Here is a 24,438-nt window from a genome sequence, read left to right on the forward strand (position 1 = left end):
GTCGTTATGTCGAAAATGAACTTTACAACTTTGGTGGGGGGGGAGGGTTGGGTAGGGGGACAGGGGGAGGATGGGAAGGGATGGGAAGGGGAAACAAAGGAGGAGGCTACAATGCTTGATAAGAAATGTACTCATTATCTTGCCCATGTAATTGTAACTCCTCTGTACAGTATTTTCACACACACACACACACACACACACACACACACACACACACACACACACACAAAGATATACCCTAATATATCACCCTGCCCTAGAATCAACTCCAAATGGATCAAAGACCTCAGCGTCAAAGCAGACACCCTGAAAACATTACAGGAAGGAATAGGAAAAACCCTAGGTTTCCTTTCTTAATAGAGACCCAGAAACACAACAAATCAAAGAACGGTTGGACATAAAAATGCAGAGCTTCTGCATGGCAAAGGACATAGCTACCAAGATCAATAGAAAGCCCAGGGATTGGGAGAAGATCTTCACTAGCCATACAATGGACAAGGGTCTCATATGTAAAATATACTTAGAACTCAAAAAGTTAAATCCCCCAACAATAAATCCTCAAAGAACCAACTGCCTGATAAATAAGTGGGCTAAAGACTTAAAGAGAGACTTCTCTGCAGAGGAAGTAAGAATGACCAATAGATACATGAAGAAATGCTCAACTTCTCTAGCCATAAAAGAAATGTAAATTAAAACTACATTGAGATTCCACTTCACCCCAGTTAGAATGGCTATAATCAAGAACTCTAATAAAAACAGATACTGGAGGGGATGTGGACAGAAGGGAACCCTGCTGCATTGTTAGTGGGAGTGCAAACTTGTTCACTTTGGAATGCAGGATGGAGGTTCCTCAAAAGACTCCACATAGAGCTCCTTTATGACCCAGCAATCCCACTTTTGGGCATTTACCCAGATGATCACAAACAAGACCATACTAAAGCTACCAGCACAACTATGTTTATTGCAGTATTATTTACCATAGCTAAGATATGGAACCAATGCAGATGCTCCTCAGTAAATGAATGGATCAAGAAAATGTGATATATGTATACATATATATATGTATATATACACACACATATAGTGGAATTCTATGCCTCCATCAGAAAGAAGGCACTGCCCCATTTGTTAGGAAATGAAAGACTTGGAAAAAATTATATTAAGTGAAGTAAGCCAGGCCCAAAGAAACATAGGTCTCATGGTTTCCCTTATTTGCAATAACTAGTACATGTCTAGGACAAGCAGAAAAGGTCAAATGCTATGTGCATATGACCATATAAGATGATGTTAAGTGAAATGAACCTCAAGATAGAGAGACAAAGTTTTTTTCTTCCTTGCTATTGTTTCTAATGTATTTATAATGTCTATGTGATTTTTTTTGTTGCTTTGTATGTTTCTCTTCCACAGTATAATCCCTGTTTTCACTGTATTTGACTCTGGTGCCCTGCATCTTGTTTATATACACTTCTCTAATTTGGGGAGGGGGGGCTGGGAAGGTGGTTTAGTGGTACAGTGCCAGCCTAGCATGCTTGAAGTCCTGCGTTTGATTCCTAAGTGCCACATCCACAGAAAAAGCCGGAAGTGGTACTGTAGCTCAAGTGGTAGAGCAGAAAGAGGTTCAGGGACAATGCCTAGGCCCTGAGTTCAAGCCCCAGGACTGGCAAAGAAAGAAAGAAAGAAGGAAAGAAAGAAGGAAAGAAAGAAGGAAAGAAAGAAAGAAAGAAAGAAAGAAAGAAAGAAAGAAAGAAAGAAAGAAAGAAAGAAAGAAAGAAAGAAAGAAAGAAAGCTAGCTTCCTGGTTAGGAAGTGTTCAGATAATTTGGGGAGGGGAAGGGTAAAAACAAAATGCTTAAGTAGGTATACCCATTGTAACAATAAGTTGTACAAGACACTATGTTGAAAACGAACTTTACAACTTTACAACTTTGTGGGGTAGGGGGGAAGAGATGGGGAGGTAAGCAGGGAAGGGATGGAAGGGGAAAAACAAAGGAGGAAGTATCAATGATTGATAGGAAATAGACTCATTACCTTACTCATGTAACTGTAACCCAGCTCTGTACAGTATTTTTACAATAAAAACATATATAAAAGATAATAAAAAAGGAAACCAAAGATGTATCAGGATAGAAACAATAAACAAAATAGCAAAAAATAGCTGTGGTAAAGAACAAAACAGTCCGAAAATAATGAGACACAATACCTTGCATTGAAAACTCAAGCTTATATCAAGCTTATATACTCACTAACTTAGTCAAGAACAAAAAGGAAAGACAATATAAAACATTTAAAAACACGATGGAACAAATATTAAAGCACAAGAAATTTGGCATATCAAATGAGACTGCTTTTCAATCTCATATGCATGTAAACTTTAAAAGCTAGATGAGGTAGGGCATTTCCAAGGGAAAACAAAGTTGTGATTCTGGTATTGTGCACTGACAATCAGTTTACTGTGTGAAGTGGAGTTGGGCCATAGTGACAGAATATGAGAATAATGGTGGTTTTTAGAAAAGACAAACCAGTGGTGTAACTGTGGGTCATGGGCAAGGAGCTACCCTGTGAGAAAGGGCTGGTTTATGGACGGTATTGAAGGCTCAAATAGGACTGTGGTGAGGCATTGCCTCAGATTTTTGGGTGTGGTTTATTCTTCTTTCATCTGTGCAGATCAGATCCAATATGATTAATTTGTGGTTTCATTTCACTATATGTTTACCAAGATAACTTTTTGCTTTTAAGCATATGACATATGTATGTGTGCATGTGTGAAATTATTTTTTAGTGATAAACTATACACTTCTGTCTAAGTCTAGTTATTGATATGAAAGTCCCAAAGTGATAGGGAGTGGAAGAAGAGAAAGGAATAACCAAAACGATGACTTCTGGAAATGATATTCTTGATATGTTTTTACAGCAGGGTTCAGTAAATTACTTAATTCCCTAGTAGAAGCTCAAAGTATTTAGCAGTATCTGCACCATTTTACTCACTGCACATGTATAGAAGAACATATATAAATTGATTAGTTAAGCTCAAAATCTGAAACAATAAGTGTGATTTTTCTGGTCATAGCTGATGCAGGTAAGTCCTATCTGACACCTTTGAAGGGAAGGATCAATAAAGAAGGGAAAAGCATAGTAACTATTAAAATACAGAATGTGATAAATGAGAAGAGTTTACAGGAGAAAAAATATGGAGCAACAAAAGAGGGTTTTTATTAAAGGAAATAATTCTAGTATTTATAAGTATCCAGAAATGATGGAAAACCAATATTTCCTCAAAGAAATAGGCCCAGAAACCTATAGCACTAAATCAATATTGAGTTAAAGAACATCCCTATCTTCCAACAAGTTAATATCCCATGATTGTTTTTATGGACAACACCATAGATGTAACAACCCCCAGATCTCCAGAGTTCCTTGTTCATTTTATCTTCAGTTCCTTTTTCATGCACAGTAAACAAGAATGTATACTCCATGATGTTTATAGACAAGCCTTTCCTTCCCTCTCTCCCTTCTTTCCTCCCTCCCTCCCTCCCTCCCTCCCTTCCTTCCTTCCTTGCTTCCTTCCTCATTCCTTCCTTCTTTCTTCCTTTCTTCTTTTTCTTTCTCTTTCTCTTTCCCACTCTCTCTTTCTCTCTGTCTCTCCCTCTCTCTTTCTTTCTTTTTTCTCCCTCCCTCCCTTCCTTATCTCTTTCCTTCCTTCCTTCCTTCTTCTTTCTTTCTTTCTTCCTTCCTTCCTTCTTTCCTTCCTTCCTTTATTCTTTCTCTTTCTCTTTCCCATCTCTATCTCTTTCCCTCTCTCTTTCTTTTTTCTCCCTCCCTCCCTTCCTTCTCTCCTTCCTTCCTTCCTGCCTTCCTTCCTGCCTGCCTGCCTGCCTGCCTTCCTGCCTTCCTTCCATCTTGTGTTCTGTTACCTGAAATAGAGTAAGTGGTAAACACTTGTTGGATAAATGAATGAATAGATTCATCACTGAAAGGACAATCAAGCTGCCTTGAACAGGCTATTAACTCCTGTAAATATTTCTAAAAGGAGTATTATATAAATTAATCAATAGTCATAATTCTCAAGAACTGAGAAAAGTTAAAATGCTTTTAAAAGTTAAACCTACTGATACAACTGAAGGTTTAAGTGATTAAAACATTTATTTAAAAAGTGGCATATTACCATTATTCTTAACAAAATATTTACTACAGATGTGTAGTTTAAATGTTCAATATCCATTTCTAAGGTCATGTTCCTTCTAAAAACCAAGTCATTTGCATCAGGGGATTGCTTATTAATGATTAAGTCATCACACCCATAAAGAGGTACAAATATTATGTATCAATAATAAAGAAAATCATAAGACAAACCAAGAAAACAGAAAAGATATATTTGAAGATTTCTTCCATTTTGGGTCTTATACATTTTCATACTCTTATTATTTTAAAATATATTATTATATGTTGTTACTTATAATTACCATACTGTACTATAGGAAAACAGAAGGAATCCTTCCTTCTTGCTGTGTTTTGTTTCTCCTTAACTATCTTCTTTTTTTTTTTTTTTTTTTTGGCAGTCCTGTGTCATGACCTCTGGGCCTGGGCGCTGTCCTTAGGCTCCTCAGCGCAAGGCGAGCACTCTATCACTTGGGCCACAGCACCACTTCTGGTTTTCTGCATGGTTTATTAGAGAAAAGAGTGTCATGGAGTTTCCTACCCCCTGGCTTTGAACCGAGATCCTCAGATCTCAGCCCCCTGAGTAGCTGGGATTAGAGGTGTGAGCCACCGGTGTCCATAGCTCTTAACTATGTTCTTTATACCTCTTTCTCACTGATCTTTCCAATAACTATCAGTTACTATTTCACTCCATTCTCTATGAGATATTTCTGCTCTCTACAAATGAGTGAGAATGAGTGATAATTGTATTTGAGTTGTTTTTTTTAAAAGACACTACACTTACGAAGTACTAATTTACATTCCCACAACAGTGTATCAGAGCTTGCCTCTTATTATGTCCTGATAGAATTTGCTATTTTTCATCCTTTCGCTAGTAACAATCTTTCCATAGAGGTTTTAGAATAACAGAATAACACCTTTATGTGAATGTTTTTGTAAAAGATACACTGATTGAAGAAAAAAAATTATAATATTTTTAGAAGATTAAAAATAATACAAAATGATACTTGTCAAACTTTTAAAATGGGAGTATGCTTGTATCTCAGAAAGATGAAAAAGCTCTAAGGATTGTCTTTTCTCTAGAAATCAGCACGTGTAGGGGAGAGGCTAGCTCTCTCTGCCCAGGGAAGGAGGATATGTGGGCTGAGAATAAGAAAAAGCCATGAATTATTGTTTCAAATATGGTCAAAACTTACAGCTATGGGCTTATTTACTTTTCATGAGTCAAATAATGACAAGATATATAAGAACTTGTTCTTATTTGATTCTTGTGAGACTTTTTATTAATATGAGTTGTATAGAGGAGTTTCATTATAATTTTTATACATGCATATATTATTGTATTTTTGTCTGAATTCAACACTATGCTATTTTTTCTAAACCCATGCTTTCCTCCTTCATAATAGTTTTTCTTTTCATTATGCTATTTTCACATATATTATATGTAAATACATTGTACTTCTGCTCTTTTCATACCAATTATTTCCTATCAGGAAAAATTGGTCTTGTAATGTAATTTTTAAAATTACCTTAAGTTGTACTGATTATTAAATTATATTGACTTAGATCCTTATATATCACCCTACACCAGAATCAACTCCAAATGGATCAAAGACCTCGGAGTCAAAGCAGACACTCTGAAAACATTACAGGATGGAATAGGAGAAATCCTAGGTCTCCTTGGCAGAGGAAGAAATTTTCTTAATAGAGACCCAGAAACACAACAAATCAAAGAAAGGTGGACAAATGGGACTGCATGAAATTGCAGAGCTTCTGCATGGCAAAGGATATAGCTAGCAAGATCAATAGAAAGCCCACGGATTGGGAGAAGGTCTTCACTAGCCATACAACAGACAAGGGTCTCATATCTAAAATATTCCAGGAACTTAAAAAATAAATCCCTGAAAAACAAATCTTCAAAGAAACAACTGCCCAATAAATAAGTGGGCTAAAGACTTAAAGAGAAACTTCTCTGAAGAGGAAAGAAGGATGGTCAATAGACACATGAAGAAATGCTCAACCTCCTAGCCATAAAAGAAATGCAAATCAAAACAACATTGAGATACCACCTCATCCCAGTTAGAATGGCTATAATCAAGAACTCTCATAACAACAGATGCTGGAGGGGATGTGGACAGAAGGGAACCTTACTGCATTGTTGATGGGAGTGTAAACTTGTTCAACCACTTTGGAAAGCAGTATGGAGGTTCCTCAAAAGACTCCACATAGTGCTCCCCTATGACCCAGCAATCCCACTTTTGGGCATTTACCCAAATGTTTACAAATAAGACCACACTAAAGCTACCAGCACAACTATGTTTATTGCAGCATTATTTACCATAGCTAAGCTATGGAACCAACCCAGATGTCCCTCAGTAGATGAATGGATCAAGAAAATGTGGTATATATACACAATGGAATTCTATGCCTCCATCAGAAAGAATGACATTGCCCCATTTGTTAGGAAATGGAAAGGCTTGGAAAAAATTATATTAAGTGAAGTAAGCCAGGCCCAAAGAAACATAGGTCCCATTGTTTCCCTTATTTGCAATAACTAGTATATGTCTGACTCAAGAAGAAAAGGTCAGATAAGTTGATGTTACGGGAATGAATCCCAAGATAAGTAATCAAATGTTCTTTTGGTTTTTTTTTTCCTTTCATGCAATGGTTTCTAACATATTTATAAGATGATTTCTTTGTTGCTTTGTATGTCCCTCCTCCATGGTATAACCCATGCTTTCACTCTATTTGATGTTGGTATAATTTGTGGAGGGGAAGGGAAAAAACACATCGTTTAACTAGGGATACAGGTGGACCCATTGCAACAATGAGATGTAAAAGTCATTATGTTGAAACCGAACTTTACAACTTTGGTGGGAGGGGTGGGGAGTGGATCAAGTGGGGGAAGGAGGGGAGTATGGGAAGGATGGGAAGGGGAAACAAAGAGGAGGCAACAATGCTTGATAAGAAATGTACTCATTATCTTACCCATATAATTGTAACCCTCTGTATGGTATTCTCACAATAAAAAAATAAAGACAGTTTTTCTAACTGAAGGGTGTGGAAATAGATCAGTTGCGTTTCACTAATAACTGCATAGTTCACTGAAGAGAACATATATAAGCAAACAATTATACTTTTCTCTTAATTACCCAATAAGGGAAAATGTTTAAAATATATGAACAAAATTCAATAATCACTTATGCTCTTTGTGGTATTCAATTATGTTGAGCATTTCTGGAGAACAGAAGTAGCTGATCACACCTATTCATTTATTACAACAATATGAACGAACAATAGAATGGTTGAAAATGGCAGAAACTGGATATTGTGTAAGAAGACATTCCATAACCTGCAATTTTATCCTTAGTTAAACATTTTACTTGCTGAACTATGTCTCAGGCTGGAAGCCCTTAGATTTTTCTCCTGACTTCCACTTCAGCTTCTCTAAGAATCACAGTTTATTCAATGGTTTAAAAAAATAAAATAATTGATTTCAAATTTTTTAATTCTGTAATTATAGAGCCATATATTTATATTTCCTAATTCTCTGGAATTTAGAATCTAAGAGAATGTATGTCTAGGGAGCTATTTATAAAGAATTAGCACAATTCTCTTCAATGCTGTTTTCAGTGAGAGCTGCCCAGCAGCTACAGGAGGCGTGACATTTAAGAATGCCCTTTGAGGACATCAGCTTTAGTTATTTTAAAAATGAAACATCATCCTTGCACAGTCTGGTACTATTCTCAGCTGATGACAAAAACCCATTGTGTTAAGACACATCAAGCAGCCAGGGAGGACCATCAAAGGTCAGGGTGCAATTAGAAGGTAAATGCAATCCTCAGTGGCACAGTTTGAATATTTGAGGTTATGGAGAATTCATTTATGGAGTTTGGAACTCAGAGACTCAAGCATGTCTTGCAACTGTAAACACGCTCGGATTTTATTTGAGGCAAAATATTTTTTTAGGCAGCCACATAACGCAGAACATCAAACAAGCTGCACGGGTTGTAAAGGACTAGTTGCATAGACAAGTGGAAGATGTGGTTGAGTGCTAGGACAGGAGACAATTGGCATGTTTTGTTTCGCATTAGGTTTTAATGAGTGACATTGAGAGGTGTGGCTTTCACACCCCTGGGAGTGTATATAAACCTTCTTTTGCAGCCACACTCACAGAACTCACCTGCAACTAAACACCTCTTCTGACACCATGAGCTACTACGGCAGCTACTACGGAGGCCTGGGCTACGGCTCTGGAGGCTTCGGAGGCCTGGGCTGTGGCTATGGCTGCGGATGCAGTGGATTCGGCAGGCTGGGCTGGGGCTCTGGCTATGGAGGCTACGGCTATCGGTCTGGATTTGGGGGCTACGGCTATGGCTGCTGCCGTCCTTCATGCTATGGGGGTTACTGGTCTTCTGGCTTCTACTGAATAAATACTTAATGTTTATAATACTTGTCATTGTCTTTCCTAAAACCTAGCTTCTAGGGAACTTAATTCCATGGTCCTCTGCGTGCTTGATTTATTCTGATAATTACACTGCTTTTAATTTGGGGAGGGGGTACCTGGTTTCTGACAATTGTGGGAAGAAAACTAGATGAACTAAGGTACTGATATTTGATCAGTGATGAGCTTCAAGAATGATTAGTAATGATCTTCAAGAATGCATTGGATAGAGAATTATCACATTTCTGTAACCTCTTGTCTTGGATATCAAAAGTACAGTAATAAACTTGAACTGGCATGCCATATTTGCTTGGGGTTTAATTTTCATATTACCTGTTATCTATAATCATCAAGTATGGCATAGTTATCTTCTCATTTATAATAAGTTTAACATATTTCATGAATGATTATTACTTTCTCCTTCCTTTTTCTTCTTTCTTTACAAACCCTTCCCTTCCATTTTATGCCTTTTTAAAAAATTTCCTTTCCTTCAATGTTTTCTGTTTACTATACCTGCCAACTTCAGTATGTGTAATTTCTTCTCTATGAAAGTGTAAGAACTCTGTTTCTAAAGATTTAAAATTTTTCAATGATGATAGAAAAACTTAGGTTTATTTGTAAATATTTTATAAACTCTTAGGTCAGGAGATGGTTATATGATGATATTTCTTTTTAGCATTTATTCTTTTTGTATACGGTTAAAAATTCATAACAATATTGAGAAGTATTCCATATTGGTCTTGAATCTACATGGTCCTATTGTTAAACTCATAAAAATTATTCCAGAAGAACACACGTCTCCATATTTCTATATCTCATCATATAAATATAAATATTAATATATAAATATATAATAACATAATAATATATAATTAATTATATATAAAATTAAGGGCTAAAACCTCAGCCAAAAATACTGTACATAGCACCACTTAACATTGGAAGATACTTCTCTAGCATATAGGAACAAGCTGCTCCTAAAACAGAAAATACTACAAAATTACTCAAGTGGACATGTCAGGACAAGAAAAACAAGTGGACATTTGCCATGGTTCTAAAAGTCCTTGGTGGAAAAAATATCATCCTTTTTCTCAGTTACACCGTGGGATTCTCCACCAATTCATTTTTCATGTGTTTTTCTTTTCTTTCTTTTTTTTTTTTTTAGGGGGGGGATCTGGTCGTGGGGCCTGAACTCTGGGCCTGGGCACTGTCCCTCAGCTCTTCAGCTCGAGGCTAGCACTCTACCACCTGAACCATAGCACTACTTCTGGCTTTTTTCTTTTTGCTTATATGGTGCTGAGGAATCGAACCCAGGGCCTCATGCATGCAAGGCCACCTTCCCAGCCCCTGTTTTTCCTTTCATATAAGGTTTTCCTGAAGCATTTGTCTTTTTAAGGGAGTTTTTTGGGTAACATAGACACTGTTTTCCCATTTTTTTTTGGTTGGTTGTGGGGCTTGAACTCTGGGCCTGGGTGCTGTCCCTCAGCTCTTCAGCTCAAGGCAAGCACTGTACTATTTGAGCTACAGTGCCACGTCCAGTTTTTTCTGGTGGTTTATTGGAGATAAGAGTTTCACAGACTTTCCTGCCCAGGCTAGCTTTGAACTGTGATCCTCAGATCTCAACCTCCTGAGTAGCCAGCGTTACAGGCGTGAGCCACTGGCGCCCAGCTGTTTTCCCATTCTTGTCTCCAGTTTTTCTGGATATAGAGCTTTACTCTTCAATGGGTTACAGAAATAAGTGTATCAGTTTTTTCCCACTAGAATCGATGCTACTTTTTCTGACTTCTTTTTCTAATTTGAAATTTGTGGTTCCTCCCTCATGGTTATGTGGAAGGCCCCAGTATTTGTGCGTTGTTTCAGTTCGTGTACATATTTTATAGAAAATATTCTAAGAGATTCATATCTCTAGTGCTGCTAATATCACTAACCTAACCAGGGAGACTGCAATGCCAATTATTAACAAGAATCAGATTTTCAACATTGTTCTTTGACTGAAGTTTAAATTACTCAATAAAGCAGAAGACTATAAGTATAGTGCCACATAAACACCTTCCTGGTCTTTAGCAACATTGCTAGAAAAAAATGCTACCCTGTGAGGTTCAGAAGACAGAGACGCATAGAATTTATTTGTTGTTTATAGCCTTCTTGATTAACTTTACCATTCATCCAAAAGTCTATTACCTACTCTATTTCAGATACAAGTTATAAAGAGTAATGAGAATAAATTTCCTGCCTTCAAGGATTCCTCAGTATGATGGAGAAGGTAGGCAAACAATTTATGTTTTAAAATCTAAGTCTGTTTTTTTTTTAAATTTTATTTTATTTTATTTGAGAACATACTGTACAGAGGGGTTACAATTACATGGGCAGGATAATGCATACATTTCTTACCAAGCATTGCAGCCTCCTCCTTTGTTTACCCTTCACCTCCCTTCCCAGCCTCCCCCCTCCCCCCACCCAATTATACCCCCCCCCCCCACCGACAAATAAAATCTAAGTCTGATGAAACACAATGGAATTCTGTCTAGGCAAATCAACAGCCCTCGGATGGGTATTCTAAATCAGGATGGAGTGGAAGTAACTAGGAACATCCCTTCAGTATTTTTTAGAAGGATATATTTGGAAGAATGGTCTAGAATGAAATAGGTGAAGAAATAGAAAACTGGATTCCAGGATCAAGGAACAGCCTACAGTCTCATAAGTACACAGATGATATATATATTGATATATATATATATATATATTCTCTTGCATTGATATATTCACACTGCATTCCTGATAGTTTTTAAGTGACCAGGAGAGTTTACTGATGAAAAGAAAAGTTTGTGATTTTAAGATGTTCAATTCATTTTTTTAATGGCTAACATATATAATGGCTGGAAAATGAAGTGACCAGATCTTCTTGTTTACAATGTTAATCTGGGACTTGTATGGAAAGAAAAAAAGAGCAGAATACTTCCTCGGGCCGTGCCACCAATAATAAGGTCTTACATTAATCTACGGGACAGTGACCAAGAACTTCTGAACATAGTGTTAACAACAGATGTACCAGAATAATTTACAGAATTCCATGTATGTGGTTCACCTGATGTGCATATCGGGGGAAGAACTCGAGGGAATAATGGTAAAATAGAAGTTTCCCAGAGCATATCAAAAAGTGTAGCTGGAGTGATTAAGAGAGGGACATGAGGCTGCTTTGGAAGGTGAATCTCCTCCGGCTGGATGAGGAATTTGTCATGTAGTTCAAATGAGAGCTCAATGGAGTAAAAATCACTAGTGCACACACTTTGGTTCAGAAGAACATTCAATGCAATTCCTTGGGAAAAGTATCTACTGACTGAAAAGAAATACAGGTAAGACTTTCAGAGTTAAAGAATATATAGGAATCGGGAGAAGTAAAGAATTGATAAAGGAGGCTTGTCAAATGTTCACCATAGTAAGTAAGAGAAGAAAGAATGCAGCTGGGTGCTGGTGGCTCACACCTGTAATCCTAGCTACTCAGGAGGTTGAAATCTGAGGATCATGGTTCAAAGCCAGCCCTGGAAAAAGTCTGAGAGACTCTTATCTCCAATAAACCACTCAGAAAACCAGAAAGTGGTGCTGTGGGTCAAGTGGTAGAGTGCTAGCCTTAAGCTGAAGAGCTGAGGGACAGCGCCCAGGCCTAGAGTTCAAGCCCCAGGATTGAAAAAAAGAAAAAAAAGAATGTGGTGGTGGTCAACAGTAAGAAATGTCAAAACTTCAAATAAACAACAACAATAACAAAACACCAGGTTTCCTGCAAATATGGCTATGTGATCATGTCCTGCCAAGATGGAGAAAAGACCTGGGGTTCTGGGAATGACAAGTAGCTAAGACAATGGAATTCATATTAAAAAAGAAAAGCACTCAGGTTACTGTAATGACAGGGCTGCTGGAAGCTATCAGCCAAAGATTAGCCCGCGATCACTGCAACTCATTTAAGTTCTTTGAAGAGGCTGCAATACTTCTTCATCTTGGAAACATTTTGTTCTGAGGAATGCAAACTCATTAAAATATAATTATTACTAACCGTTCCTTAATAAGAGTTTAGACCTTTTGTTCAGTCAGAAGGGAACAATTTAAAATAATTTACAGTTGTTCTGTGATAGGGAAATGAGATCACCTGTCCTGAACACACCCACTACTGAGGGTATAAAAGCATTTGGGGAAGATGAAGACACACACACTCCGCAATTTCAACTTCAGTGTGAAACCAACTCACCTCTCCTGACACCATGAGCTACTACGGCAGCTACTACGGAGGCCTGGGCTACGGCTACGGAGGCTTCGGAGGCCTGGGCTGTGGCTATGGCTGCGGATGCAGCAGCTTCAGCAGGCTGGGCTGGGGCTCTGGCTGTGGAGGCTACGGCTGGGGCTCTGGCTACGGCTCTGGCTTTGGAGGTTATGGGTATGGATGCTACCGTCCATGCTGTGGAAGATACGGATTCTCCAGCTTCTACTGAAAACTTTGATGATCTGCAGACTCTCATCTCCTTGCTCCTTTTATTGCTTTCCTTCAAGCAGAGCAAATCTCACTTGACGTCATGATGCAGCCTACCATCCATTTATTTGGAAGCATCTGAAATCTTCCCATTGAATTGGAGTTTCACCCACTATTTCTTAGTCACTAATGTTTTGCTCTGACCATGAGAGACCTAGATTTTGAAATAGCTTTTAACAAATATGTATAATTGAACTAGCAATTATGCCTTTATCAATTCATTTCAGTACATTTCTAATGGGAAGAAGGGATTACAATCAAATTGTCAATCTTGTTAATATAATTGTTAGTAGATATACAAAAGGAAATGTACTTTTTGCCTGACTTATGTAACTGTAACACCTCTGATACCAGCATTTTCAAATAAAAATATTGTTAGTCTCTTTTTTTGGTCTGAGCTGATATATTGATTCAACAATGCTTGGATTTAACAACAAACTGAACTCAACATATACTTACTGCTTTTCTTGATGTAGTGGTACTATTCTTAGTTGAAAGAGGAATGCAAAGAGGGTTGGTTTCCAGAGACTTTTCATTGTTTTCAGTGTTTTTTCTTATTAGTATTATTTTGTGCACTATTTTATGATTTAGTTTTAATTAATAACTAACTCAAGCCTAGACTGTAATAACTGTGTTGCTACAAAATAATGTAAAAGTATAACAAAATTCAAGATAAGAAAATATAACAAAACTTTTATGTACCCAACATTAAGTTTTAAAATTTATAATTTCCTTTGTGTAAAATCAGGTTGGTTTGAAAAATATTGGATTGAGCCCGGCACTGGTGGCTTATGCCTTTATAATCCTTGCTACTCAGGAGGCTGAGATTTGAGGATCACTGTTCAAAGCCAGCCCAGGCAGGAAAGTCCTTGAAACTCTTATCTCCAATAAACCACTAAATAACTGGAAGTGGTGCTATGGCTCAAGCGATAGAACGCTAACTTTGAGCTGAAGAGTACAGGGACAGCACCCAAGCCCAGAGGTCAAGCCCCACAACTGACTAAATAAATAAATAAATAAATACATATTATATATAAATCTTTACATTGTCCAAATTAAAACATTTTAGTTTGAGGTATACAGATTAATATAAATGGATGTGTGTAGACTTAAGGTAAGACCCAAATTTTATATTAAAAAAAAATCTTCTGTGGAAAAATTCATGATTTTAGATATTTTAGGTGTTTAAACTTCTTCAATGTCTGACATGTGGTTATATTCACATCATCTTCCCAAGTAAAAGAAACGTATGTCCATCTCCGAGCAAATCTTTTTTCTACTTCAGTGTCTCTAATACTATGCAACCTTCAAGCTTTTCACAAACAAAACAAGCAACAAAAAGAAATATCAAGCAAACAGAAAACAATTACTAGGGAACAAAAGAGCCATCTTAAAAGAAAAAAATGTCAGAACCAGAAAGCAATATAGGGAAGATAGTAAGTATATTAACAAGGAAATATACAGATGATGCTAAGCAAAATAAATCCCAAGATAGAGACACAAGAGGCTTTTGCTTTGTTGCTGTTATTTTAATGTACTATGAGTTTTTTCTTTTGTATGTTCTTCCCCCATGGTATAACCCCTGTTGTCACTGTATTTAATTCTGGTGCCCTGCATCGTGTATATAGATTTTTTTTATTGTGAAAATACTGTACAGAGGGGTTACAATTACATGGGCAAGATAAAGAGTACATTTCTTATCAAGCATTGTAAGCTCCTCCTTTGTTTCCCCTTCCCATCCTCCCCACCATTACCCGCCCCCCCCCAAAGTTGTAAAGTTCTTTTTCGACATAATGACTTGTACATCTCATTGTTGCAATGGGTCCATCTAATTTGGGGAGGGAAGGGAAAACAAAATGTTGAAACAAGGATACAGGCTGACCCATTGCAACAATGAGATATACAAGACACTATGTTGAAAACGAACTTTACACCTTGAGGTTGGGGAGGGAGAAGTTGGGGAGGTGGGGAGAGAAAGGATAGTAAGGGAAAAACAAAGGAGGAGGATAGGAAATGTTCTTATTACCTTATTCATGTAACTGCAACCTCTCTGTACAGTATCTTTACAATAAAAAGAAGAAAATATAAACAATTGATGGATAAGATTACAGTAAAGATAGCAGACAAAATTCAGTATCTGATTGGTATATTCAGGAGTGAAATAAAAATTATGAAAAAAATCAAATAGAAATTCTGTGAATAAGAAAATGAACATGTTCATTACTGCACTATTTACCCTAGCTAAGATATGGAACCAACTCAGATGCCCCTCAGTAGATGAATTGATCAAGAATATGTAGAATTCTATGCTTCCATCAGAAAGAATGACATCACCCTATTCATAAGGAAATGGAAAGTTGGAAAAAATCCTATTAAGTAAGCCAGACCCAAAGAAACATAGGTCCCATGGTTTCCCTCAGTATACAACTTAGTATACAACTAAGATAGTCTTAGCAGAGGATCACAATAGCCCAATAACTTCATACATAGGACCATATAAGAAGATGCTAATTAAGCAAAATGAACTCCAAGATATGGAAACAAGCTGTTTTACTTTGTTGTTGTTGTTTTTAATGTACTGTGTGAAGTTACTTCTTTTTCCTGTCATTTTCCCCCTTTGGCTTATCTTCTGTTGTAACTGTATTTGATTTTGATACCCTATGTCTTGTATATATGTTTATCTGATTTAGGAAAAGGAAGGGGAATAACAAAACAGTGAGAAAAAGGATGAAGGGTGAACCAATGCAACAATGGCACTCACAAGACAATAAGTTGAAAATGAACTTTACAACTTGGGGAGGGGTTGAGGAGAGAAGAAAAGTGGGAGAAAAATAAGGGAGGAGGTAACAATGTAAGACAAGAAATGTACTCACAACCTTGCGTATGTAACTGTAACCCCTTTGTACATCACCTTGACAATAGAATTAAATTTTAAAAAAGAAGTGAACAGAAATGGTCATGCTAACATATGCTAACATAATCTCCACACAGAGAAGAAAGAATGGATGATCTTGAAAAGTATAGCAAAATCTATAAAACAAAAACCACAAATAAAAAAGAAAGTACTCAAGAGCTCTGCAACAATGCCAAATGAATTATTGCCTTTCTACCTACCTATCTATCTATCTATCTATCTATCTATCTATCTATCTATCTATCTATCTATCTACCTACTTATCATCTATCTATCCACCTATCTACCTATATCTATCATCGACCTAGATACAAGGGTATCTATGATTGGGCTCCTAGAAAGAGAAGAAACAGTAAGGCAGAATAAACAGATGAGGAAATGGCAATTGACATTTTCTATATTTAATGAAAGAAAGATATCACATCCCAAATCTAAGATAAATCCAACATGCTTGGAGAAGAGAATATCAACAAAATATCCCAAATAGAACTAAGATTAGGAACAACAAAGAAAACTAAATATACCAAAGCTTATCACACAGGAGCATATAGAAATATAAGACAGAGAGAGGGAGGGAGGGAGGGGGAAGGAGAGGAAGGGAAATGGAAATGGAGAGAGAGAGACAGACAGAGAGACAGAGAGCCAGAGACAGGGAGAGAGAGACAGAGAGAGAGGGGAAATAATTGCAAAGAGAAAGAGAAAGAGCAGTAATCCATAAGGTACCTAAAACTTATCCAAACAGGAATAAAAATAAGATGTTAAGATTTAAAGCTTATTTCTTTTTAGTAACCATGAAAACAAAAAAAAGAGGTTGACATAATTAAAATAGTGAATTAAAAATAAAACAAAACTCCATGCCTTGAAATGTACTTTTACAGTAAAAGTAAAATGGATATACTATGAGAATCAACCAAAGCCAATCAATAGATGAGGCGAATACAAAGTATATGTATTTATGTTGGGATATATCATAACCAATCTTTTTTGTAATATACATTACTAAAAAGATAACAGAGGCAGGCTAATTAAAAATGATTATCATATAAAGTAGTTAATGATGTGGCTTAAGATTTGAAAGTATTTTAGAAACTTACCTTTGGGGTTTAGAGAGAAGTGAACGAATCTGTTTTCTATGCTTGTAGTTTAGTGAGGCAGGGCTTTACTAGAGCCCCAACCTGGCCTCTAACTTGGATCCACCCACCTCTGCCTCTTCACTGTGTACAGCCATGACCACTTTGGGGATTTTTCTGGAGCTGATATTTGGATTATGAAAATGGGTCCAAGGTGCCATCTTTTTTTTTTGGGGGGGGGGGTCAGGTCGGTCGTGGGGCCTGAACTCTGGGCCTGGGCGCTGTCCCTCAGCTCTTCAGCTCAAGGCTAGCGTTCTACCACTTGAGCCACAGCGCCACTTCTGGCCTTTTTCTTTTTGCTTATGTGGTGCTGAGGAATCGAACCCAGGGCCTCAGGCATGCAAGGCAAGCGCTCTTCCACTGAGCCACCTTCCCAGCCCCCAAGGTGCCATCTTTTTACTATTTAGCTAAATTTTGAGATGGAGTGAGGCCTGTCAGGAAGGTAGAGCCAAGCGACTTCACTTGTAGTGTTTCCCCGATGAGCCATTGTAGAGAGAAGAGTCTAGGGCCAGCCGGGTAGGACACCAGCAAAATCTGAATTTTATGTCCAACTGTGAGAGATTTACTGAAAACCTCGGAGCAGCAGAAGAGTCTATCTGAAACTCCTGGCCCTCAAAGAAATTTAATTTCAATTTCCTTTCTCTGTAGGGGCTCATGCCAATTGCTCTGGTACCCATGCCCTTAGCCTTCATGGGTTGGAGAGTCTGAGAGGGACTGTGAATCAATAAAGAAATTAGAAACTGTCTCTGGCTCTAATGTGCCCAGGCGTACATTCTGAAGTTTCTTGTCTTTTTGAAGCCCGTGGTATTTATAGTCTTTTGAAATACCAACAGGTATTCAAAACCAAATGTTTGAAAATCCCATAATTACACACGTACAATGGATTTAGCTTGGGGAAGTGAAACCTTGCTGCATTTTCTTATGCTATATTTTATATCTTAACTCTGAATTTCAGCATTGACTATTGCCTGAAAAATCTCTCCACACTCCTCTGTTAAATTCACTGTCTAGCTCTCACTAAGCAACTATTTCACCCATCATCGTGCATCGGTCTTCCAACCAATTTGCCTTCTGTTTCATCCAATTTGACTTCTTTCAAATTTCACCAACATTTTGGATCAGAAAAAAAAAACAACTCACTCACTTCATAAACCAACCACCCTTGGATTTGTTTTCAATTGCTGCTTTAACAAATTACCCTAGATTCAGTGGCTTAAAGCAATACGATGATTACTTCTATGCTTTGTGTGGTAAGAAGTCTAGGAGCAGAATGGCACAGGCGATTCTGTGGAGAGTCCTATGAGACTGGAGTCAATTTATTAGCTGTGCTGCATGGCTTCCTGAAGCCTTAAGGATAAATTTGCTTCTCAGTTATTATCAGCTTTCAGCTCCATGAGATTTTTATGACTGTGATCTCCATTTCTTTGCACTTTCAACCAGGAATCCTTTTCAGATATGACTTAGTTAGTATCACCATTATCTTGTCTCAGAAGCCAACAATGGCAAGTCAAGTTCTCCTCACCCATCCTCACCTCTGCCTCACCTGTTCTGATTTTCTTTGTGATAGATGTCTCCAAATCCTGTGCCTTTTTCTCTAGTACGTACAAATACCATGTGGTTACATGGATATCACCTGGATAATCCAGGCTAATATCCCTAGTCTATCAGTAACTATGATTTCATCTACAAATTCATCTTTTCTTTCCTTTTTCTCTCTACCTCGCCTTCCCTCCTTCCCTCCCTCCTTCCTTCGTTCTTCCCTCCCTCCCTTCCTTCCTTCCCTCCCTCCCTTCCTCCCTCCTTCTTTCCTTCCTTCCTTCCTTCTTTCCTTCTTTCCTTCCTTCCATCCTTCCTTCCTTTCTTCCTTCCCCTCTTTCCTTCCTTTCTTTCCTTTTCATTTTGCTCTCTTTCCCTCCCCTTTTTCCCCTCTCTCATTCCCTCTCCCTTCCCTCTGCTCCCTCCCTTCTGCTCTCTCCCTCCTGCTCCCTTCCTTCTTCCTTCTTTTTTTGTCTTTTATTATGGTGTCAGCAATCAAACTAGTGCCTATACCCTGGCCTCTGTCACTGTGCTTCTTTCCGGTCTCTTATTCCACTTTAACTGAATCCATCAGGGAATAGAAATCTTTAAGATACATCTTCATTGTCTTCCATTTACCAACAGCATATACTTACTTTCCACTTATTACAACACACGAAGCGCCCTTGCCCCATCTAAAAACTACCCTTCAATTGTGTATTGAATGCTATTACTTCCTCCTTATCTTAGGCTCCTTTGCTGAAGACTTCTACATGCTAGAAGACCCTGGACTCCACTCGAAGTTTTGTTTATCTCCTCTTCCCTAAGATTCCATATACCACACTATCAATACAAGTCTCCTAGAGTCTCCTAGCTTCATATTTCAAATTTTCCAGATACGTAGCATTTTATGTGGTATTACTTATGTCCAAATTAGAACTCTTGTGTTTCTGGAATAATGTTCTTTCTATTATATTTAAGTAATTGCACAAAGGGTTTCAATTCAACATGTCAATTTATGAGTACTATGCAGCTGATCAATGTCATTCTGTCCACATTCTAATTAGAAGTCTTGATGGGGAGAATGGTATCAGGAAGTTGATAGAGGAGGAAGTTCTGTGTTCATATTGTTGCACAAATCAGTATAAGTCCACAGCCATCTACAAGTAAACATTCTTTTGTGCAAACTTTGGGATTCACAAAGGAAACAATCAAAGCAACTTCATTTAGATCCCAACTTTAATTATGAAAGGTAAAAAAAAACTATCAAAAACTCATCTTCAAATAAAAAGTTCAATATTAGAGGCTTTTATTCTCATTGAAAAATATTATTATTCAAGCTTTCTTCATATTTTATAGTAATGATCTTTTCATTTTTCCCATTGAATTACTGGTTGCCATTGGATTACAATGAATATATTTGCATGTTTTACAAAATATTTCATATTGAACCATTGTTTTCCCTCTGGGATTATTTTTCTTAGGAATAATCGTTCATAAATTATCCTCATCCTAATTTAGTCAAAGTATTTTCTTCAAATGCTTTTAGGACTATTAAATGTTTCTCATACCCTTGACAAATATGCTCTAATTTAATATGGTGTGTTGGGCTAATTGTCAAACTTGAATTTAGTTACTTGTTTTTGACTTCTACTCAAATATCTTAGGCCACACTAATTTTCACTTCTTATCTATGTCACATAGAACTCTGAGCACTGGCACTAGTTTATGACAGATTCTGATGTGTGTGTGTGTGTGTGTGTGTGTGTGTGTGTGTGTATGTGTGTATGAGTATTTCTTTTAATATCGTTTAGTAATATTGATATTCATTCTTTACTAAATTTTATCAAGGACCCTGCACTCATTAGTATGGGAATAATTGTTGGAAAGTAAATTAATTCTTACTATACAATTGGCAATTTCACGCACTTGCACAATTTCCCTTTTTAAGTTTTCAGTACTTGGGAATACTTTCTTGCATTTAAATTGTGTTACCAACTGCTGGTTTAACTCAGAATTTAGCTTAGAACAACATTTGGAAAGCCATGAACGGGGTTTTTATTTTGTTCCTACCTCAAATAAAACCAAACAAAATATCATCTCTTCTTAGAAAGAATAGCTATTGTTTTAACAAACACAGAAATAAAGTCTGAAAGAATTCTTTGAATGCTATAAAATGTTATGAACCCCATTTCAGAAAATAACGTGAAATAAAATTTAAATCCAGGATAAAATCACAAAGCAGGTAAATAAATTTGGTGTATTTCTCTTAAAAGAGCGATACAAATAGTGATACAGATAACCCTGCCTCGGTGGGTACTGCCATTTAGACATGGGTAGCACACCTCTACCATCAAATCTCAACTTTACCTTTTATAACCTACTATCGAACATCATGGCGATTGTGCCATAGGATCAGGCAGATTTGTGGGACCAATAATTTATTTCTATGGGGAAAAGCGGTTCTCACATCCCCCACACAAATTAATTGATCTCTTAGTCCTTTACTCTTTCATTTTTGTAGCTTATTTCTTCTTTTCTTCCATAGAAAAATATCCATAATCTTAGTTTCTTTACTGGGTAATGCTTTTCTGATAGCTTCTCTAATGAAACAATGATACCACAATTGCACAACTGGGACTAAGATGAAGTAGTAGAGATTGATTTCTCTGATTGAGAATTTCATCAGTATAAATAGAGCTCCTTTTATCATTCCCATATTATGACCTTTTGAAAATTTCTTATTCCGTAAAGAAAACATCTGCACAGGTTTCTAATAACATTTATTATTGACACAGTAAATGTGTGTTTTATTCATCTCAACAGACTTTCTCATTTACATTTTGTCCGTGTTTTCACACTGAATAATAGATCTTTTTAATTTCTTTCTTATTAATAGTTACAAGTAGCAGATTTAAACATGCTTATAAGAATTGTTTTTTCCAACAAATTGTTTAAATAGGGATACAGGTGGACTCATTGCAACAATGAGAAGTACAAGATGTTATGTCGAAAAACCAACTTTACAACTTTGGCGAGGGGTCAGGGAAGATGGGAAGGGATGGGAAGGGAAACAAAGGAGGAGGCAACAATGCTTGATAAGAAATGTACTCATTATCTTGCTCATGTAATTGTAATCCCTCTGTACAGTATTTTCTCAATAAAAAAAGATTTTTTTCCTTCTTAGAGTGACGTATTCTTTATCTATTTTGAATATTTCAGAAACAATTAAGCTATATTTTCTTTAAAAAGAAAGGCATTGTTCCTTCACACATATGTATAAATTTATGTAAACCTCTTTTATTCTTGTTTTAATTTGACAACTATTTTTTGCCAGTCCTGTGCACTCAGGGCCTGTGCACTAAACTTCTTTTTTTGCTCAAGGCTATCACTCTACCACTTGAGCCATAGTGCCACTTCTGGCTTTTTCAGTGTATGTGGTACTGAACCCAGGGCTTCATGCATGCTAGGTGAGCACTCTACCACTCAGCCACATTCTCAGCCCTAATTTGAAAAGTTTTAAGGATCTTCAGAGCTACTTAAGGAACAACTCTTCTATTTATTTCTCTTATATAATTACTCTTGTTGGCTGCAAAAGGAATAAAGCGTGTAAGCTTATTCTTATGTGCTTAGGGAGGTTAATTGCAAATCAGAGATTAGAATGACAGCTCATCCCATCTGAAAAATTGTATTTTATGAGTTGTAAAGACTTAAAATCTAGGTAGTTCAAAACCTGGGTTCTCAGTTGGTATGTTTTATCCAAGATATTCAAACTCAGTACCAGAAGTGAGTCATAAGACAAATTATCTAATTTGGGAAAAGAATGAAAGCTAATGATAGAAAAGCTGAACATGATGCAAGAGGAAGTCAGGTTGCACGTAGGAATTGAGTTAGGTTATGATGAAACACAGTTGTAGCTTTGAAGTTTTGGTAGTAATTACCTTCTATGAAGAGTGAAGAGTCCCCTTAAGACCTGCAGATCAAACAATTAAATAAAAGAAATCATATATCCATGGCATTAAAACCAAAAAGAAACACTCAGGTTATAAATCAAAAGCATAGTTGGGATGTTTCCCACCTTCTTAAGAGAGCAATAGAATGAGAAATAGCTATAGGGGAGGGTGACAAACACCCCATGCGAGTATAAAAGTCCAGGTGCAAATGGCAGCATTCATTCTCAAGAAACTCACCTTCAACATCACACAATGAGCTACTACTACAGCAACTACTATGGTGGCCTTGGTGGCTTTGGTGGCCTGGGCTATGGCTATGGTTCCAGCTACGGCCTTGGGGGCTATGGTGGTTATGGATATGGCTACTATCGCCCCTCTTTCTATGGCAGATACTGGTCCTCTGGATTTTACTGAAAAGATGACTGTCTGTGATCATCCGTTTCTTGATTATAATTTAACACCAAAACTACTCAGACTCCAACTTGGTGCCGTCAGCAGGAAGATTTCTTCATTTTATATTCTGTGATATTTTTGCACATGTTATTCTAATAAACATACTTTTTGAATATTCCAAATCTTGTTTCCTTGTTATTTGTGCTGCCCAAATTTTTTGATTCATACATTTACATGTTTAAATAATATATTATTAAAAGACTATTCCCCTCATGAAATTAAGCCCCACTGCAGTGCAACCATAATGAGTCTGGACTAGCAGCCCCATTGGGGTCACAGAATCATTAGGATAAAGAATTGAAAGTCAGACAGGCTAGAAGGTCAGAAGGGCTGAAACAGACCACGGCTTGTTCTCAAGATACTTCCTTACAAATTCTAGAGTGATTCTTGGAAGAAAAAGGAGAGCACTAGATTTAACGAAGGACGCTGTCATGAACTGATAACAATGGACTGACTAAAAGAGGAAATTCATTTTGAATTTTAAAAAATCAAGTTATTTAAGCTGGGTGCCAGTGGTTCACGCCTGTAATCCTAGCTACTCAGGAGGCTGAGATCGGAGGATCCTGGTTCAACGCCAGCCTGGGCAGGAAAAATACTTCCAAATAACCACCACAAAACTGGAAGTGGAGTTGTGGCTCAAGTGGTAGAGTGCTAGCCTTGAGCTGAAGAGCTCAGGGACAGTGGCCAGGCCCAGAGTTCAAGCCTTACATCTCTCTCTCTCTCTCTCTCTCTCTCTCTCTCTCTCTCTCTCTCTCACACACACACACACACACACACACACACAAAGTTATTTAAAATATTTATATTTGTATTTCATGTTTATGGTATTTAATGAATTTCCAAATGATTACATGTGTGTAGGTATATGAGTCCTTGCTGGGGCTTGAACTCATGACATAGGTGCTATCCCTTAGCTTTATCATTCACGATTAGCATTCTTACCATTTGAGCCACAGCTCTATTTCTAGCTTTTTTTGTGTGTGTGTGTCTGGTCGTGGGGTCTGAACTCTGGGCCTGGGCACCGTCCCTCAGCTCTTCAGCTCAAGGCTAGCGGTCTACCACTTGAGCCACAGCGCCACTTCTGGCTTTTTTCTTTTTGCTTATTGGTGCTAAGGAATCAAACCCAGGGCCTCAGGCATGCAAGGCAAGGGCTCTACCACTGAGCCATCTTCCCAGCCCTATTTCTAGCTTTTTTGATGGTTAGTTGGATATAAAAGTTTCCAACTTCCTGTTTCCTTCCCAGGGCGGCTTCAAAGTGCAATTCTCAGTTTTCAGTTAAGATTTTTATAGACATGAGCCACCAGCAACTAGCTATGAATACATTTTCAAAGTGCACTTATTTCTTAATATTTTAAT

General features: G+C 37.3%; 2 protein-coding genes across 2 annotated transcripts; both read left to right on the forward strand.

The window, feature by feature from the left end:
• Nucleotides 1-8,364: 8,364 nt before the first annotated feature.
• On the forward strand, nt 8,365-8,583 carry LOC122105701 (keratin-associated protein 19-5-like). The gene has a single exon (XM_042677031.1). The coding sequence runs from the start codon at nt 8,365-8,367 to the stop codon at nt 8,581-8,583; it is 219 nt and encodes a 72-aa protein (XP_042532965.1).
• Nucleotides 8,584-22,881: 14,298 nt separating this feature from the next.
• On the forward strand, nt 22,882-23,043 carry LOC122105478 (keratin-associated protein 19-9b-like). The gene has a single exon (XM_042676730.1). It carries the CDS (start codon nt 22,882-22,884, stop codon nt 23,041-23,043), a length of 162 nt encoding a protein of 53 aa, XP_042532664.1.
• The last annotated feature ends 1,395 nt before the right edge of the window (nt 23,044-24,438 follow it).

The sequence above is a fragment of the Dipodomys spectabilis genome, unplaced genomic scaffold (assembly GCF_019054845.1).
Source record: "Dipodomys spectabilis isolate Male_0828 unplaced genomic scaffold, ASM1905484v1 ptg000032l, whole genome shotgun sequence".
In the NCBI taxonomy this organism is placed as follows: Eukaryota; Metazoa; Chordata; class Mammalia; order Rodentia; family Heteromyidae; genus Dipodomys; species Dipodomys spectabilis.

What these genes read in the sequence shown, in the direction of transcription:
- LOC122105701 (XM_042677031.1), top strand. Translation starts at nt 8,365, where the DNA reads ATGAGCTACTACGGCAGCTACTACGGAGGCCTGGGCTACGGCTCTGGA.
- LOC122105478 (XM_042676730.1), top strand. Translation starts at nt 22,882, where the DNA reads ATGAGCTACTACTACAGCAACTACTATGGTGGCCTTGGTGGCTTTGGT.